At 34.3% G+C, this 17,912-nt stretch overlaps 1 protein-coding gene across 9 annotated transcripts in view; it reads right to left on the reverse strand.

Moving 5' to 3' along the window:
* Positions 1 to 17,912, reverse strand: part of TRPS1 (transcriptional repressor GATA binding 1) — a 263,808-nt gene that overhangs the window by 209,123 nt on the left and 36,773 nt on the right. For 4 of the 9 annotated variants that reach the window (XM_063669030.1, XM_054498764.2, XM_063669029.1 and 1 more), the window contains 2 exons: positions 6,883 to 7,040; positions 2,433 to 3,361 (listed from right to left, as the gene is read on the reverse strand). In XM_063669030.1, the coding sequence (XP_063525100.1) occupies positions 2,433 to 3,361; positions 6,883 to 6,919 (966 nt within the window). In that variant the 5' untranslated portion in view covers positions 6,920 to 7,040. The remainder of the gene's footprint in view (positions 1 to 2,432; positions 3,362 to 6,882; positions 7,041 to 17,912) is intronic. The other 5 variants (XM_063669034.1, XM_063669032.1, XM_063669033.1 and 2 more) reach the window with 2 other exon arrangements.

A 17,912-nucleotide genomic window follows, 5' to 3' on the forward strand; every position in this document is an offset into this window, starting at 1 on the left:
TAATACTCATATTTACCAACATCTTTTTATCAGAACACACACAGGCCATTAACTTACTATATATTTCTGACAAAACTGCATTAAAGAAATTCTATAGTCAGCATTTTATCTCCCACAGCTTTTAGCCTCCACGAAGTTTAACCACCAAGGAAAGAATCTCTCAAATAGCATTTCAGTAACACAAACTTGTTGGTAAAAAAGGAAATTTCAGATGCGTTTTTATTCATTTTATGCATATAGAAAAACTGTTCAATATTTATTTCAGCATGAAGATACTAATAAGTTACTTATCTTCAGACATTTTTCTGCAGCAGTATCTGGCATATGTGCAAAGCATTCAAGATTAGCATTTGATTTACAAGTATATTCAGTGTTATCCTCACAAATTGAAGTTAACCCTTTAGATGCGTTTCAAAATCCAATCGTTTGTTTGAAATAATCACGCACTGTTTCCACAGATTACTTTTTTCTATTTTTAGCAGTATTATTTATCTTGGAAAAAAAATTGATCTTAACAAGATTATGTTCCTGCGTGCGCTTTCCTACCACTTTTTGTCTTCCTTGGTGTGTGCTGCAAGGATTTAGCAGACAGCATAGACTAGGATCAGCTGTTTTATTTCTAGTTCTATTAGTTCAAACTCAGATAGCTCACACATCTGTTTTACTTCTAAAATCACTGCCCAGGAAAAGTGTCCAGCTCCTTCTACCCAAACATAAACTTTACTATAAATAACTAAGAACCTAACAAATAACTGTTTGGGGGAAATGGAAGTGTGTTTAAAAATCTGAATTCTTCCAAACTATAGGCCTTAGTAATTTTCGTTTTTAGAGCTTTCCCTGACAGCCTAGATCAGCTTCCCTCAGAAGTTGTCCCTAGAGTGAACAAACTGAAACGCCCGCCGGAAATCCAGGTATTAACTTCATATTACTTGCTAATTATAAAACACTGTTTCACATACTGACATTATTCACTTCCAACCCTTTTATCTAAAACACGTATTTGCTTCCCAATCATAGTTTGACAGCAGAGTGTATCTGACATAAGACAGTGAAATGATCTTTAATAGACAGCAGTTCAAAGCATGTAGCTTTCATGCATAATAACTATGTTGGGTTAACTTGCTGCTCCACAGAAATAATTCTATTTGTGGAAATTCACAAACTAAGATGGAATTTTTTACAGTACTTTACCAAGATGAAACTGGTGTTTCAAGAGTTCTTTATATCTCCCTTAAAGTGATGAGTGCCATTCTGACATTTAAAGGACCAGGAAATTTCTCTTCTGATTCTTCTTACAAGAATTGCAAAATATGTTCACTACCTGTTATTTACAACCTCTTTGCCTGCTTTTCTTATATGGCATTAGGTTAACAGAGAGGTCTGAGGCAAATGAGCTGTAGCTATCAAGTGGATAAAAATGACTGATATTTTAAGGGATTTATTTCATTAGTTCTCTGGGTACTTCTAATCATTCCTAAAAAAGCTTACTAGTAAAGCTAATATGTTTTGAAATCCCCCTGGCCTTATAATACAATAAAAATCTACAAACTGTAACAAAAACTAATACACTTTCTCAAGCTGACCATGAATTTTGACTATGCTAAAATTACTAAAATTAAATGTATACATTTATTTAGACTCAGTTCCATGTTTCATTCTATTCAAAATGGTAACAGTTTCTTTTTTCCATTTCACATATGCCATAAACTAAAGACAGAAAGATAGAACAAAAAGGTAGGCTGTTTTTAATAAAAGTAAAAATCTAAATTATTACTAAATGCTTTCATAAATTATTGCCATTTTCCTTAAATGCAGAAAGGAATGCTTTATTGGCCCCTACCAAGGTCATTCTGGTGTCCCTAATACTTAAAATAACATTTACTTCTTTCTAATCAACGTAAAATGTTATATCCCAGTTTTCATTTGCAATTATTTTGCCTTTTCAGGACTATCTCTGCAACCATCATATGATCCGTCAGGATGAATATAAAATCAAATCCTAATCCAAGATACAGGAAATATCCTCACTGAAAGAAAGATTATAGCAAAAGCCTTACAATCTAAAACTCGAACAAGGCACGAATTATTATCATGTACAACCATAAAGATTAGTAACATTTTTGGAAGACTGTGAAAACATCAAATTACCATGACATATGCCCAGAATTGTGAAGCTTAGCTAATTCCATGAAAAGACTTTCTCAAATTTAAAAAAATGCTAGGATTGTTTTCCACAATAAGAGGCTAAAAGTTGTCTTTAGACAACTCTGAATATACTTGTATGAAGTAGCTATGGAGCGTGTCCATCTCTTCTGCTAGATCTAGCAGGCTATCTGTCTGGTACTGGGACCTTGGTTTTAAAATGAATATAAGAATTCACATTTCATTTCTAATAACTTTTTCTGTACAAAGAGACAATACAAAGTACAAACCTGCACATCATAGGTCCCATTTAGTAAAACAGGCCTTGAAGAATTGATGTCCTGCAGCACACCAGAAAACACAGAACGGTTGACCTTCTGGAAGTCTTTGGAATGGCTGAACTGCACCATGTTATGAAGGGCCAAGATTTTGCTGTCCAGCTCAGCATCCTGCCTGGTGCGGTTATGCAGTCCTAAGTGATACTTTCGGAAGTGCTTAATCAGATCTGTGGGGTCGTTGCCATAGTAACCATATCCACAGATATTGCATTTAAAGTCCTGAAGCTCTGGAGACAGAGGTGCCGGGTCTGGGTTGTCATTCACCAGTAAGTCAGTTTTGGATTTATTCAGTCTTACACCCCCATCTGAAGGCACTTGTGGGTTTTTTGAGGCCACTGAAACTGGGCTCAAACCTTGACAATTGGCTTGACCACTCTGTGCTTGCCCTGTTTCCTCCGTAGCCTTTGGTGACATCTTCTGATCTTCTTTTGTCTCCACTGAGTCCCCTGAGGGGGTGCAGGCCATATCTTGAGGGTCATCTGCCTCTGCTCTTTGAGGAGACTTCAAGGGCTCACAGACTCCCCCAGCAGCTGGAGATGAGAAAGCCAACATATTTCTGTCTGTCACCTCATCATGCGGAAAGGAGGGAAGGTTTCCTCCCTTACTGGGGCTTTCATAATTGAAGCCAGCCTTCTCACTCAGGACTGCGCTTTTCAAGTCCTTCTTACTGCTAGAAGATGGATCTTGAACATGCAAGCTATGTTCCTCCTTATGATTTAGTTCTGCAGCATCACTCTGATCCGTATTTTCTGACATCTGATCTGCAGAAAATTCTTTGTTCTTTCCAGATACCTTGCTTTCTGTACCTATAGGCTCCAGGATCTGGCCCTCGCCTTCACTCGCAACGTTTCTCAGAGGGGGGTTCTTTTTCCGGACCATATCTGCAAAGATTCAGGGAAAAGGCAGATACAGTGTTATTTGAAAGTTACAGAGATACAATTGAATCTGGAATATTTTACTTATGCAAGTTTTTTAAGGTGCATAATCAAATGCTTCCTCTAGGAAAAAAATCCATTCTAAAAACAGCAAAAAGTTGAGACTAAAACAAACAATTTACATTTAGAATTACTTTTGTAACCAAGACTGGCTCATTTATTATTTTAAGGTGGTTTTAGGAATAATGAAGGATTTATTTTTATTACTAGGTTTACCCTTCCTATTACTTCTTCCTTCCTGAAAATATATTTTTGCCCAATTTCTTCCTTCGATTGTAGCTAACAATATATATTCATGCTTATATATTTATATATGGTCTATATTATATATAGCATGCACACGTTATGTTTATAAAATACATATATGTGTTTATGTTTATAGAATACATCACATTTATTTATATGGTACATATATGTATACATAAATAACATAAATTGGAATTCAATATTGTTACCCTATGCAACCGGGATGTAAATATAGCTTCAAACAAAATATCTTCATAGTCAAAAAGACAGAAACAGCTATGTTATAAACAGAGTGAAAACTGCCTCATCACTTTCAGGAAGCAGAGGATGACAAACGTTCCAGCTCTGACCTACCAACAAATTTCTTTAAGCCACATTTGGGGCTTGCCTGAAAGTCAGAAGAAAGACCTGGTATGCATCACAGTGGTCAGATCAGGTTTTCCTAGGACTCTGTCCAGCATGCTGGGGAACCTAATAAGCTCTGGGTGTCCATATGCAGCCTGGTGAAAACAGTACCTGTTCCACCACTGGGAGCACACTGGAAACTGACTAAGAAAGAAGATTAAGCTGAACCATATGACATTGTCCTTGTGTAGCTCAAAACAGCAAAATATTAGCAGTTTGCTATGGTTCACCTTTACACATTAACTCAACCATGTCTCTCAAGTTAAGTTAGTGACATCAGTGACTGGGGTCAAAAGAAGAATACTGGAACAAATTCTTCTGCTGGAGTAGAATGAGTCAGAACTTTGAGAATATAAAATAAACTAAGAAACAATTTGTGTAGTGTCAATTAAAGAATGCATTAACAAAGGCTGGTCGAGGACTGGGTTCCGTGGCTGCTGTTTCTTAATCACTCAGCTTAAAAAGCTGTCAAGTGCTGTGTAAGTCATCACCCCAAATGTCTCTTGGAAAATTCCACCTGTGACATTCCGATTAAACAAGACTTCTTTGTTAGTTGACTTCGCCATAAGGACTAACAGTTAGTTATACCACAATTATCCAAAACATGCTGAGAAAATCTAAATTAATAACATGAGGTTTAGTCATTTTCATCTATAATTTCTCACAAGTACTGAAGTACCACACTGGCTTTGGATATACAGGTGTACCTTTGCTTCTGAAAAGCTGGTCATGCAAAATTTTTATATGAATCACTGAACAAGGATAGTGCACTAGAGTATAAGGAATCATTTATAAAGTAAAAAGGTGCCATAGTGAATAATGCCAAAAATAGTATAATGGTACTTAAGTACACTGGGCCAAGCACAGGGGCTCACACCTGTAATCCCAGCACTTTGGGAGGCCATGGCGGGTGGATCACCTGAGGTCAGGAGTTCAAGACCAGCTGGCCAACATGGCGAAATTCCATCTCTACAAAAAAATACAAAAATTAGCCAGGCGTGGTGGTGCATGCCTGTAATCCCAGCTACTAGGGAGGCTGAGGCAGGAGAACTGCTTGAACCCAGGAGGCGGAGGTTGCAGTGAGCCAAGATCGTGCCATTGCACTCCAGCCTGGGCGACAAGAGTGAAACTCCATCTCAAAAAAAAAAGAGAAGCAAAAACAAAAACAAAAAGAAAGTACACTGTTCTTCTTACACATCAATAATGTTATTCGCCAAATACCTATAAAAGCTCCCTCTTGGAACAAAATTACATATACAGGATGGAAGAGTGAAGTTTCAAGTGAAAGTGTTGGCGTTGAGGCAATGTAAACCTGACTGACTTCTGGAGGAAAGAAGGGGAATATGAGCTTCTCATCTTGGTGTCATTCTATTAGGCCCTAAAATTAACAAAACTTGATAACCACTGTTAAAAAAGGAAACACTGGTAAACTATTTTTTTTTAATGTTTGCATTTCAATGTCTTATGTGTTATGTCAACCTTTTAGGAGTCCTGTATTCTTTTGTCAGAAGTGACTAAAGAAGCCCTGGGAATGTGTGAAAATACACAGAAAACCGAAGGGAATTTTACTAGTAGTCAATAAAGGGAAAACAGGGAAAAAAAGACTAAATGAGCAAACTGAAAAAAATTAGTTATCATTTAAAATATAAGGTTGAGCAAAATATGCATGGTTTTGACTTGGTCTACAGAAAAGGATATTTTAGGTTGTAATCAAACATTCCTACACATAAAATTGTGAAGGTTTGATACAACTTCTCTTACCTTTCCCTCCAGAATTTCCTGATTGTTAATTTTTTCCATTACACATAATGTCTCCACTAACTATTACAATATAATCTTCCCTTACTGAATAACTATATCATTTGTATTTTAACAGTTATTTCTTAAGATGACTAGAATCCAACCCTGAATCACCTAAATGAAATGAATAAGGTTACACACAAAAAAAGATAAAAATCCTATATCAAAAGACAGGACTGACGAAGAAATGAGGAAGAAATAATCTAATTCATTAAGGTTATCCTTCCATCAAAATGAAGAGAAAATGGTTTATGCCCATATGTTAACGCCAGGGTGAGCAATTAGGAAAATGGCAACATTTTAAATAGCAAGGGAACCAAGATAAAATACTCAAAAGTGAATAGATCTAAATACATTAGTATTTTAAAAATTAATTTATTTTTCAAAACAAAAAGAAGTTTTAGCTTTAGTTGATTTATTGTTATATTGAAGAGATATAATGGGTCATAGTTTAAAAACTACTCAACCAGCATCTTTACTGGTTGGGAGAAAATATGACTTAATTAAATTATCCTCTTTCTAAAATTTCAGTTCCTTCTTCTACCCAAGAACAGATACTTAGAACACTTATGACTCATGACCCCTTATGCTGAATAGAGCCCTTAAAAATATACATTGCAAAGACTGTTAAACTGCTAAAACTTCAAAGAAATATCTGAAAGGTCATTTGGGTTTTATTTTGTGTTGTGGGGGCAGGGGCATGTTCTTTAGTTGCTGTTTTTTTAAAAAATGTGCTTAATTTAGTTGACTATACTTTGAAGTAGCTATAGAAAAAATAATTTTACTGGAATTATATCATCATAATTTTTCAGAGTGACAGATTATGTAAATATAAGCACATTTGTTATACTTCTAAGTGGAAGAAACTCCCTTAGCAAGTCATAAGTTAGATACCATAAGACTATAGCCACCCTCAAGTTATTATCTCTAAGACAAATAACAGATTGCACGATGTTTTACTGTGTGCCAAGAACTTTTCCAGTTAACATTTTCACTTGAAAAAATAGATCACATACTTGTAAAATCATACCCAGCATTGACTTCATAAGGCATGTGGCTTTAGAGTGCTTTTTACAATTATTAATTCTATTAGTCAACTAGCAGGAGGCTAATGCAATTGTCTTAGAAGACGCTCGGAAGACACAGAAGACATTTTGAGAGCTGATCTGTACATCTGCAAAACAAAGCAAAAAAAAAATTTTCCTTCCTAAATGATCTAAACATATTTTCATGTATCACACCTAAAATATATTAATATGCCGGCATCATAGGCTGCCTGAAAGATACAAAAGCATGAGCACATCTTGAGCAAGATCCTCTCCCTCCCCAGGGTTTTAATAAAGCAACAAGAGAAGGAGGAACATGATATAAAAGGTTACAGGACATAAGTCATTTTCATAACAGACTGTGATGTTGGTGAAATCATTTAACCTCTAAAACCCCTTCAACCCTAATGACCATAGTACTTACCTACATTGGGGTGGGGGTAAAAGATCTTAATTTGTAAACACCAGCAAATGCTTTATAGGGAAAATCTTAAAGCAATTAAAATACATAATCACAACAATGAACTAGCCATTAGTTTTGGCAACTCTATTTTAAACTTTATCACCCTACTACATAGCAATATCCTTCATGCAGACTACCTCACCCCCGGAAAAGTTCAAAATGCCCGTTAGAGTACGTCTACTATGAACTGCCATTTTAGATAATGGGCTAAAAGTGAAGTTGAGAAAGAGGAGGTAAAGAATTTAAAGGAGAACAGCAAAGCTCAAAATTGCTATTTTAAGTCCTCTATTTAATTGTGAGATTAAAAATTGACCTCTGGGGCTATGTAATAGTGAGCAGGCCTACATTTACATTATTCTCCACCTGAACAGCCCATATAATGACAATGCATATTATGTGCCAAGATATTTAGGCAGGTTAAAAATATATGTAGCTTGCCCAAAATACTCTATTTGTATTAATTTTCATTGCTGAGATATAGGACATTCCATTTGTAAAAATCATAAATTTCTACTCTTAATTAACCGTATTTCCTTCTAAATAAAACAAATCTAAATGCTTTGCTTTCTTAGAAAGTGTGTTTACTTTTATAAAAATAGGAGTGCACTATTTCTGTTACCGTATAATTTAGACAGATTTATGCAGAAGAAATAATCAGCATTAGAGCTTAAAAATAATTCTAACTGTTTTATCTCACTATTTAAAGTGCCTAAATACATAAGAAAAAAAAATCTTCTCCTGTAGAAGACTGATTGATGTTCTCAAGAGGGCACCTTCACAGCAAAAGGGATTTGAGTTTTCTATCATTACCTAGATACTGTAAATTAACCACTAGTGTTTTAGTTATATTTCATATATTATATATAAATATATACATGCATACATTTAATGACATATTCTTACTCCAGCTAACCTTGCAATAGATAATCAAATAAATTATTCAACTAAAGAAATCAACTATCACAGTAATTTAAAAACAGAGCTTAGATCATGCATCAGCTCAACACAGGTGAACTAAAATTTATTTCCATTAGATGAGAAACTCTTTGAAGGTAAGAGGTGTAAATTCTATAAATTGTATATTCTTCGTAGTATCTTGACCCTAAGCAAAGTAGAGAATCAAAACATGATTAAAAATGGTATGGAAATTGCATATCCAGTTTCTACACCTGATTTAAATCACCTGCTCGTGTGATCAAGGGCAAGTCCTTTTGCTTCTCTGAGCCTCCATCTTTACCTGTACAATAAGGGAATTTGAATAAATTATTTCTAAAATGCCCCCACCTCTGTGACTCTACAATGGTTCCGGTTAATGGCACTTCAATTTTACCTTTAAAAAGTTTGCCCAATTGCACTGAAAGACTATAGAACAGTAAGCCACCACCTGCTAAGGGTGGTTTAAATACCACTGAAGCCTATCTTTGCCTCAGTTTCTCACTTCCCCCAATATTCATTCATTCAGTAAATATATCCAACCTCCGTTATGTGCCAAACACACTAAGCAAGATGACTTTAATTTTATTATTTGTCATTAATTTAAGAAAGATATGTTTAAAAAGCAAAGAAAATGACTATAAGGAACTCCTCTTCTCAAGGAAAACTGACACTTCTGAGTATCTTTCCAAATATAATTTCATATACATATATGTGTATGCATATATATGTACAGACACACACACATTACATTCTGCACTAGACTCTAAAAAATCAGGAGGGCAAGATCCTGTAATTGGACCTCAGTTTCAAATCTTGTTGCTTATAATTTTTAATTATAAGAAACAGTTCTTATTTTCATAATATATAATGCCAGATGACATTTTCTTTTTGTTTTTCTAGCTTATAAAACTTTTCAACTGTTTGAAATCAAAGCTTAACACAAAAAGAAAAGTCATCATGGTCTTCGCCTTAAAAATATGTTTTCTTCCATGCTTGCTTGTATCATCAGCATAAGAGTACTGAGTTATTAATTACACATTTCATGTAGCTTTTATTTTTAAAAAAACTTTTAAAAGAAAGAAAAAATGTTTCTTTTGATCAAAAGTCCCCACAAAGAATTTAAAGAATTAAGCAAGTGATAGCAAAATAAAAGGAAGGTTAAATCTTGGGCCTACAGCAAATTAGATAGCTTCCATATGAACAATGTATACAGTTCAGTTTCGAAAGAACATATGTGTTTGCTCATTGGTTTAGGGAAAAAAAAAAAAACACTTGAATCCTGTCTACTCCATATATACAGATCAAAATCAGATTGCTTAAGTGAACTATAAAATGCAAGAGAACATTGTTTATCCAATTCACAAACTCAAGAATCACTGAAGGAGTTTAGATGTTTTCTATTTCTTCAGATTCCAGGGTAATACTTTAATGGTAGATCGCTTTTTTTATAAACTGCTTCAAACTTCGTAAACTCAATGTCAGATCCTGTTCTTTCCTATCCATTTCTATTTAATTTGCTCTCTCTGAACTGACTGTTACAAAATTTTTTAAAGGTATTTTTGAACATCTTAAATCTTGTTGAGTTTTAAATGTCATCACCTTCAAACAACTTCCACCAAATAAATCTCTTATTAATTCACATCAAACTAATCCAAAATGATCATTTCTATTAACATATGCTTCAGAGCACAAAAGCCCATTAATAGTCATCTGGACACTAGAACTAACCAAAAGCCCTCTGAGATAAAATGCACATTATTTAGATATCCTATTTCAAAGGTTTTGATGCTAGCCCAAACACATTTTATTAGGCTTTTATTTCATCTTGCTATGTTCTCTAGATTTTAAATATCTCATTTCAAATGCACTTGTCTAGGTAAAAGGAGATAGTGTGGTAAGTAAGTAATAATGTCCTATTTGCCTAAATGAATCTTCATATATCCAAATACATGTTAAAGAAAAAAATTCATTAACCACTGTACTTTTATAAGAAAATTACAAAACTTTTTTTTTCAAAGACTTTAGGCTACAGTCACAATGACACTGTAGGACACATATATATATAAAAAAGAACGCACCTATTTCACTAACTAGGGAAACTAAAATAGAGCAAGAATACATCATGGAGCCTCAAAAGGCAAGGGGAATTGATTATTTTTCCTTTCATAACCGGTGAGAGGCAAATGTATTAAAATCCCTGATTTGAATAAGATCACAATTTCACTGTGCAAATTGAGAAATGTTACCACTTGTTTCCCTGCAGAAAAGTAGTTTTTCCTTTTGTTTTCCTCTCAAAACACACACACACACACACAATTAAAATATCTGCAATGACAACTGTTGATTCACATAGCCCAATCTGACTTTACATTTGCACACAAGTCAGTTTCAACTTCATCCCTACTTCTCTGTTAAACTTAGACTATTTCAACCGGTCTCAGGGCAAAGAGCCAAGCACAGCACTTAAATTAAAAAAGAGTAGCTCATCGAAGAGTATAAATGTTTCTATTTATCTTGATGGTTATGATGTGAATTGACATTTTATTGTATGTAAATTAGATTTTCACTCATAACAAAAATAACGAGTGCTGCGCTTTGTAGAAATGTCTTTGACTATGTTCCCAGCATTTGGTGAAAACTATCATTGAATAGTAAAGGTAGTTTAATATTTTTATGTATTAATGTTGCTTTTTTTCTGTTTTCCTACCTGTTAATCAATAGAAAATAAAATCTCAATTATTAACTCAATCCACCAATATAACTAACAGCTTTCTTTGTTTTCCCTTAATAAATCTGTGTCAATCACTGCAAATCCATTTGGTAAACCGACACACATATACAGTATAGTGAATCTAATAGATGCTTACCATAAAGATAACATAGTGCAATTAGAATGCTCGCTGTCTTCACAGCACCAGTAAGTCAAGTATATTCAGTAAGTTTTATTACTATTAGTAGTATTAAAAGTGCCAAATTTAATATAAGATTAAAACCAGATGTTGTGAAGACATACTGAGAACTTATACCTGTAATATACTCTGTATGTGTGCATGTGCGTGTGTGTATCTCTAAAAATGAAGGGAAGTAAGTTTGTGCCTTCATATGCAATAGTTCGTCCTCATGAAACTAGGAAATAACTCACAAAGCACTAGGCTCACCCCTACTGTGCCACAGGGAGCAGTTTAAATGGCCTGCACCCATCTGAGAACCAATGGACTAAGGACAACCATAGACATATCCAACAGACAACACAAACATTACAATGAACCAGCTAATCCATTCATGCAACAAAAGGGATTTAGAAATTTGGTACAAAATACAAAATTTGGTTTAGCTACCACCCTATTTAGTGCCAACTACTTATTTTAACCTAATTAGCATCATTTTTCCCTCTGACAAAAACAAATTACACACGCACACACACAGGAGTCATTTTCTCTCTTTCGTTAAGTACGGAGAAATGCTCCAAAGAAAACTGATCTTAAAATATATATATACTTGAAAGCAACTTCTCATAATAAAATTAAATCACTTTTTCCTGACTTCTAGGATATGAAAAGCTTTATATATGGGCAAAAAAAGTAAACATATAATCCGTTCATAATTTGGAGTTGGATAAATTCCAACTTAGGCTTAGAAAGCTTCAACTATAAGAACATTTTTTGAAAAAATATTATGGTATTTCGGAATATTCTGCCATGCTCATCACAAGTTTAGCTAAGCTCTGCGTGGGATTTTAATATGGTAACTGTTTAAGCATAGATGACAAGAAACCCAAGACTTGTCTCTAGACTCTTCCCATAATATTAGCTTCAAAAAAAGAAAATGAAAGGACATTCCTTGGTCAAATTAAGTTTAATGGAAACTGTATAACAGTATAATACATATCCCTCCCAGAGATCCACAATGTACATTAGCGTTTACAGCTCTAAGAAGTCCTAGGGATTGGAGAGGGTGACGTGTGTTCAATATGGACTGAAATTTCCCAATCTCATTTGGCTTTATGTCACATAGTGCCATTTAGCCAACAAAACTAATGTTCTGATGAACACAGTGGGAAAGGCCACTCTAAGAAAGTAATGTTCAAGGAAGAAATTTACCGAGATTTTAAAGCATGCATAGTTAAGGGAAAAACAAAAAAAACAAACAAAACAAAACAAAACAAACAAACAAACAAAAAAAACAGTATTCCTTCATTAACTTGGCAAAAAGACTAAGATGTTTTGTTATGAAGAGGGCTGTTTTGAAGGATTTGTTTTTGTTTTTTGTTTTTTTTCCAGAAGAGCTATCTATGTTAAAAGAAGATTGAGGCATATCATCATTAAAGATTTAGAATCAGAATTTTTTTGAAAGAATGTGTAGTGGCAGAGCATTACAGATAGAACATTGGATTTTAAAAAGGGAACGGATAAAACATCTATGTACAATAAAATCCCAGGTGTCCAAATTATACATTCATAAACATACGTGGATATAAACTCAATGTTATCTTTGAGCTAAATAGATTGTATACAGATATCACTGCATAAAGAAGCTCTATTTTTTCAACTATTGTTGCTAATGCTGTCCAGCTACTGTGATCAGTTCAAAACCTTATATGCTAAATTTGTCATTATTTTATAATAACTTAAATTTTATCTGATTAAAATTGAGCCAGGAACCAAGATATGGCAAAGGCCTTTAATTAAATATGGAATGTGGAAAGACCCAGGATTGCACTGAGGCATCTTCAGTTCATATAGTTACAATCGGTAGTTCTCAAACGCTTGCAGATACCTCAGATCTATCCCACATGCTCCTCCCTGATTATTAATAAATCCTTTCTTCTCCACTCCACTCAGTCTGTGTCCCCAGATCCACCACACATGTCTATTACAGACCCTATCTCACCCTTGAAAATCCCAAGCAGATCCCATAGTTTTACAGGCTTTTGAATTTTGTTTTATCATTATTGCATTATTTTACCCCCAAAGATTAAAACAAAAGATCAGAAAGAAAGAAATAAAATAAAAAATAGGTTAGGTAGATGTAAAGTAAAACTGAAACAGATAATTAATCTTAACTTAATTGTAAACACAAAGCCAGATAGAGTGGTGAGATTCAAGCCTGAGAGGATGACCACGAGTTCCTTCTGGACCTATCCCACACAGCCTCTATTTTACACATTCACATATGAGACGAAGAATAGTGATGTGATATACATGAGTAAGACTACAGAATTCAGGCAGAAATTAGCTCACTTGTTAAGTATTTTGTATAGGCGATCTCGTCAATCTTCACTTTCAAATTCAATATAAACTTAAGAATCTATCTAAACATACACAGAGACATACACACACACACACACCTTTAGAAAAGATTTTCACCATCTGCACCCCAAATATTAGTTTCTCCATCAATCTTGTTGTGGATACCTATCGTAACAGAGTAAGGGAAATACACATATATAATTCCAGATTCAGGTGTTTTACAAATAGTTCTTTCAGAATTTAATTGAATGTTGAAAGAAACCAAAAGTCAGAGGCAGATTTTTTTAAGGCCTATGATCTTCAATGTTGATACATAATCTAACCTGATTTTTTAGCTAATAAAAAAATATTTCATGTTCTTATTATATGAGCCAGGAACTGTGCCAAGAGTGCAATATCTCATTTGATTTTAATTTGGATGAACAATCCTTTAAGTACTATTATCATTCACAGTTTACAGATAATGCAGCTAAGACAAAGAGAAGTTAAATCGCTTGTCTAGGCGCAGACCTAGCATATGAACAAGTTGGGTCTGAAGGAATCTAAAGATTACTTGGTTTCCCAATGCATTTCTCATAAACACTTTAACAACAGTTAACCAATGCAAAAGGTGATAACATTTTAAGAAACTTACAAGAGAACACAATCTATAAGACGCCATGTTACAAAGGCTGCTATCAAACATATTTGTCTGCCTCTATAGTTATGTCAAGTGAATGAATATACAATCTTCCCAATATTCTCACAGACTACCAGATTATCCTAACTTTTGAATCTGCCTCATAATGCCTAACACATCACCAACATTACCAAACTACATGTCTCTAAAATGGATTCACTTCTACAAAGCCCTCTACAATTTTCACAAGCAAAACTTAGTCTTCTCCACTGTCATGTGGCACCTTGTGCATATCTTCTCTCAAGGTACCTGCCACTTCACACAGAATTATGTGTTTATGTTTTAGGCTCCCCTCTAGACTGTGAAACTCTTCAAACCAGAAAATATATTATGATTTATATTATTGTTGTTAATTCAAAATATTAATAGCTATCCATTCATATATGTGATACTAATCAAAATATTGATATAAAATAATTCAATATATATAAATAGCTATATCTCATCAGTGACCTCAAGCTTTTTCCAGGTGCAACACATCTGAGGCTCATTTCCATCACTAGCACTGGCAGACTATGATGGTGACTACTGCAGAGGAATAAAGTATAATAGCATACTGGCACAAGGGACATGCAAGTTTTTAAAAAGCCAAGTGATACTAACACGCCCTTCCTCACAGTGACAGGCCTATGACACAGCAGGCACCTGTTCTTATTAGATGGATGGATGGATGGATGGATGTTGACACACTTAGAAAGTTCTATATATTGCTTTTGTCTTCAAGGAAAGTCTGAATCTCTTGATATTAAATAGGCTCAGGAAACTAACAGCTAGAAAAATGCTAAAGTTGTCTCAACAACATAATAACAAACCAAATCAAGACATCCAAGGAATCAAGGCATTAATTTTCTCCTTATTTCGGCTGAAAAAAAGAATCAGATATCATAGCTCTAGATCCATGGGCACAGATCAAGAAATGTACAAGTCGTGAGAAACAAGAACTACTGAATTTATTTTTTTAAATGGTAAATCACAACCATGTTGGTTTGATTTAGATTCCATAAATGTCTGTGTAACTTTACACATCAAAAATATCTGTAGACTGATTACACAGAGGGAAAGTTCATTAAAAATTGGCACACTCTCTATATAGTGCTAATTCTATAATAAGAGTACCATAATCAGTAAAATGAATTTGTATGTTTGTATATTTGGATGATTATGTATGTTTTATACATGAACATCATATGGTATGTAATAGGTTTATTAAATATATAATGTTTACTATAAATATATGCATTTATATATACATATGTTTTATTTACAAATTTTTCATTCTGTATTCTCCAACATTCCAAAATTCAAAATATACTACACAAGTAGCATAATACATAAAAAATAAATAGTTTATCTTTTAAGAGAATAGCCTGGAACATAAAAAGAATACAGAAAAGCCTCAAACATCTGGATTAGACTCCAAGAAACTTAAAACATTCAGAAGGACACAAAACCAGAAGTTTAATTTTAAAATGCACGTACACACACAAACACACACACACACACACACCAGTTCTCACAGTATTACTTCCTGAATTCCTCAAACTGGAAACAAGCTAAATCTTCAGCAGTAGAATAGATTTTTTAAAGTTGTGGTATACGATTATAAAATACAATACCTGTTCATACAACAGAATATTATGGTACAATACAAATGAACAAACTACATACAACATGAATGAATTTTACAAACATGATGCTGAGTTTGACATGACAGACACAAACGAATGCATGCTTTCAATGTATATGGACACGTGTAAAGTTCAAAAACAAGTAGAACTATCTAAAGCGTTTAGCAGTCAGGAGAGTGACTGATTCCTGAAGGAGGAAGAAAGAGACCAGGAGGAACACAAAGGGCTTCTAGAGTACTGGCAATATTGTATTTCCTGACATGAGTGATAGTTACACAGGTGTATTTGTTTTGTAATGTTCATTGAGCTACAGACTTAAGATCTGTGCACTTTTCAGCTAAAGTTTAAGAGTGTGTGTGCGATTTTTCAGTGAAACAGCAGTTGCTCTGCAGAGAGCATGGAGTAATACATTGAGGAGAAACCTTTGAGCTGCGATATTTTGATGAGCAAATCAAGCAATCCAATGGAGTGGAATGGGTCATTGACGCCTCAGGCTGAATTGTACGGGAGAAAGGGCCAGGATGTGCCCCAGCAGGCAAACAGGTGGTAAAAGAAGGAAGAGAAGAGAAATTGAAAAGAAAGTGTTCTGAACAAAAGGGATTTCAAAGGGTGAGGGGTTTGAAAAGAGAGATGAAGGGCAAAAACAAGAGCCAGAAAGCAACAGACACCCTAACAGGGGTGAAGATAATCAGAGACAGGCAAACAGAAGAGAGAATAAGAACTCTGTATGTGATTCTGCTGCTGGTGGTGGTGGTGGAAGGACAAGCACAGACACACGTCTGTAGATATTAAATGTTCCATGAGGATGCACTACCTTGATTATATGACAAAGACAAGCTACGTAAAGGTGGAAGAGAACTAATATTTCTTGAGTACTTATTATGACCAGCCATTTGCTTACTGGCTCACGTAATTTCTCCAGTTGGTTTTCACCAAAAGCCTGATAGTTATTTAGTAGTCCTATTTTACAAATGAGGAAACTGGAACTGAAAGGGGGTTAAGGTAACCTGCTTACCCAAGAAGACTGGAGGGAACAGATGAGCAAACAAAACAATACTGTGGTTTTTTCAGAGGATTCATGTATCTAAAATTCTGAATATTTTTATAAGGCTGAATAAATGCTGTGTTTACATGAAATGTGTGCTAGATTCTACCTTCATCTAAGGTGGTTGCTGTAAATCTATGTAATACCAATAGACCGAGGTATCCCATCTCACAAACAGAATAATGATGAGTGGTTCTTTTTTATTTTGCATAAAAAAGATGAGTTAATAGGTAAAATGCTATCAGTTTTCAACTTTATACCTGGTTAATATTTTCTTAAGACTTTGGCTTCTAGTATCAAATGGCTTCTAATGTGTACTAGTAACTAACCAAAAAAAAAAAAAAAAAGGCAGCAACAAATGTGTTAACAAGAAAACTTGAAAATCTTATGCCTTAAAACTATTTCATGTGGCATTTAGTCTCTGTTTTGTAGCTACACACAGATATAATACAATCACATTTTATTGCACATAATTTGCCCCATCTTTGTATGATATGATAATTTCACACTATTCCATGGAGTTTCTCAGACAGAATCACAAAGTCCAAGACTACAGTCACCTAAACAAGCTTGAGAACTTTGGGTTTAAGCAAAGTAAGAATTAGTTGACTGATCCCCAATCTACGAATGCTTTACATGTTCTAGAAGTCAAAGCATGAATAATGCTTTACATATTTTACTGCTCTCTACAAGAAATAAGGCTACACATGGAAAGAAAATGATGTTTGTTAAAGAAGCAACATAATACAACATAATACCCAGGAAAAAGTAGCACTCTATAGGATTACTTAAAATTAATCACATCCATTAGTCTTTTGAACTTTTTGTAAAACAGCATTTCATAGTAACAGTTTTACCTGATTATTTCAAAAGCAAATTACTATAGATTTCACCTAAACAGTACTGGTATCTGGTGGTATTATCACCATCTTCATACCTGCTAGTGATACCTTGTTTATTGAGCCTGCAAACTAGGGTGCTATTCAGAAAATACAATACT

The sequence above is a fragment of the Pongo pygmaeus genome, chromosome 7 (genome assembly GCF_028885625.2).
Source record: "Pongo pygmaeus isolate AG05252 chromosome 7, NHGRI_mPonPyg2-v2.0_pri, whole genome shotgun sequence".
Classification (NCBI taxonomy): domain Eukaryota; kingdom Metazoa; phylum Chordata; class Mammalia; order Primates; family Hominidae; genus Pongo; species Pongo pygmaeus.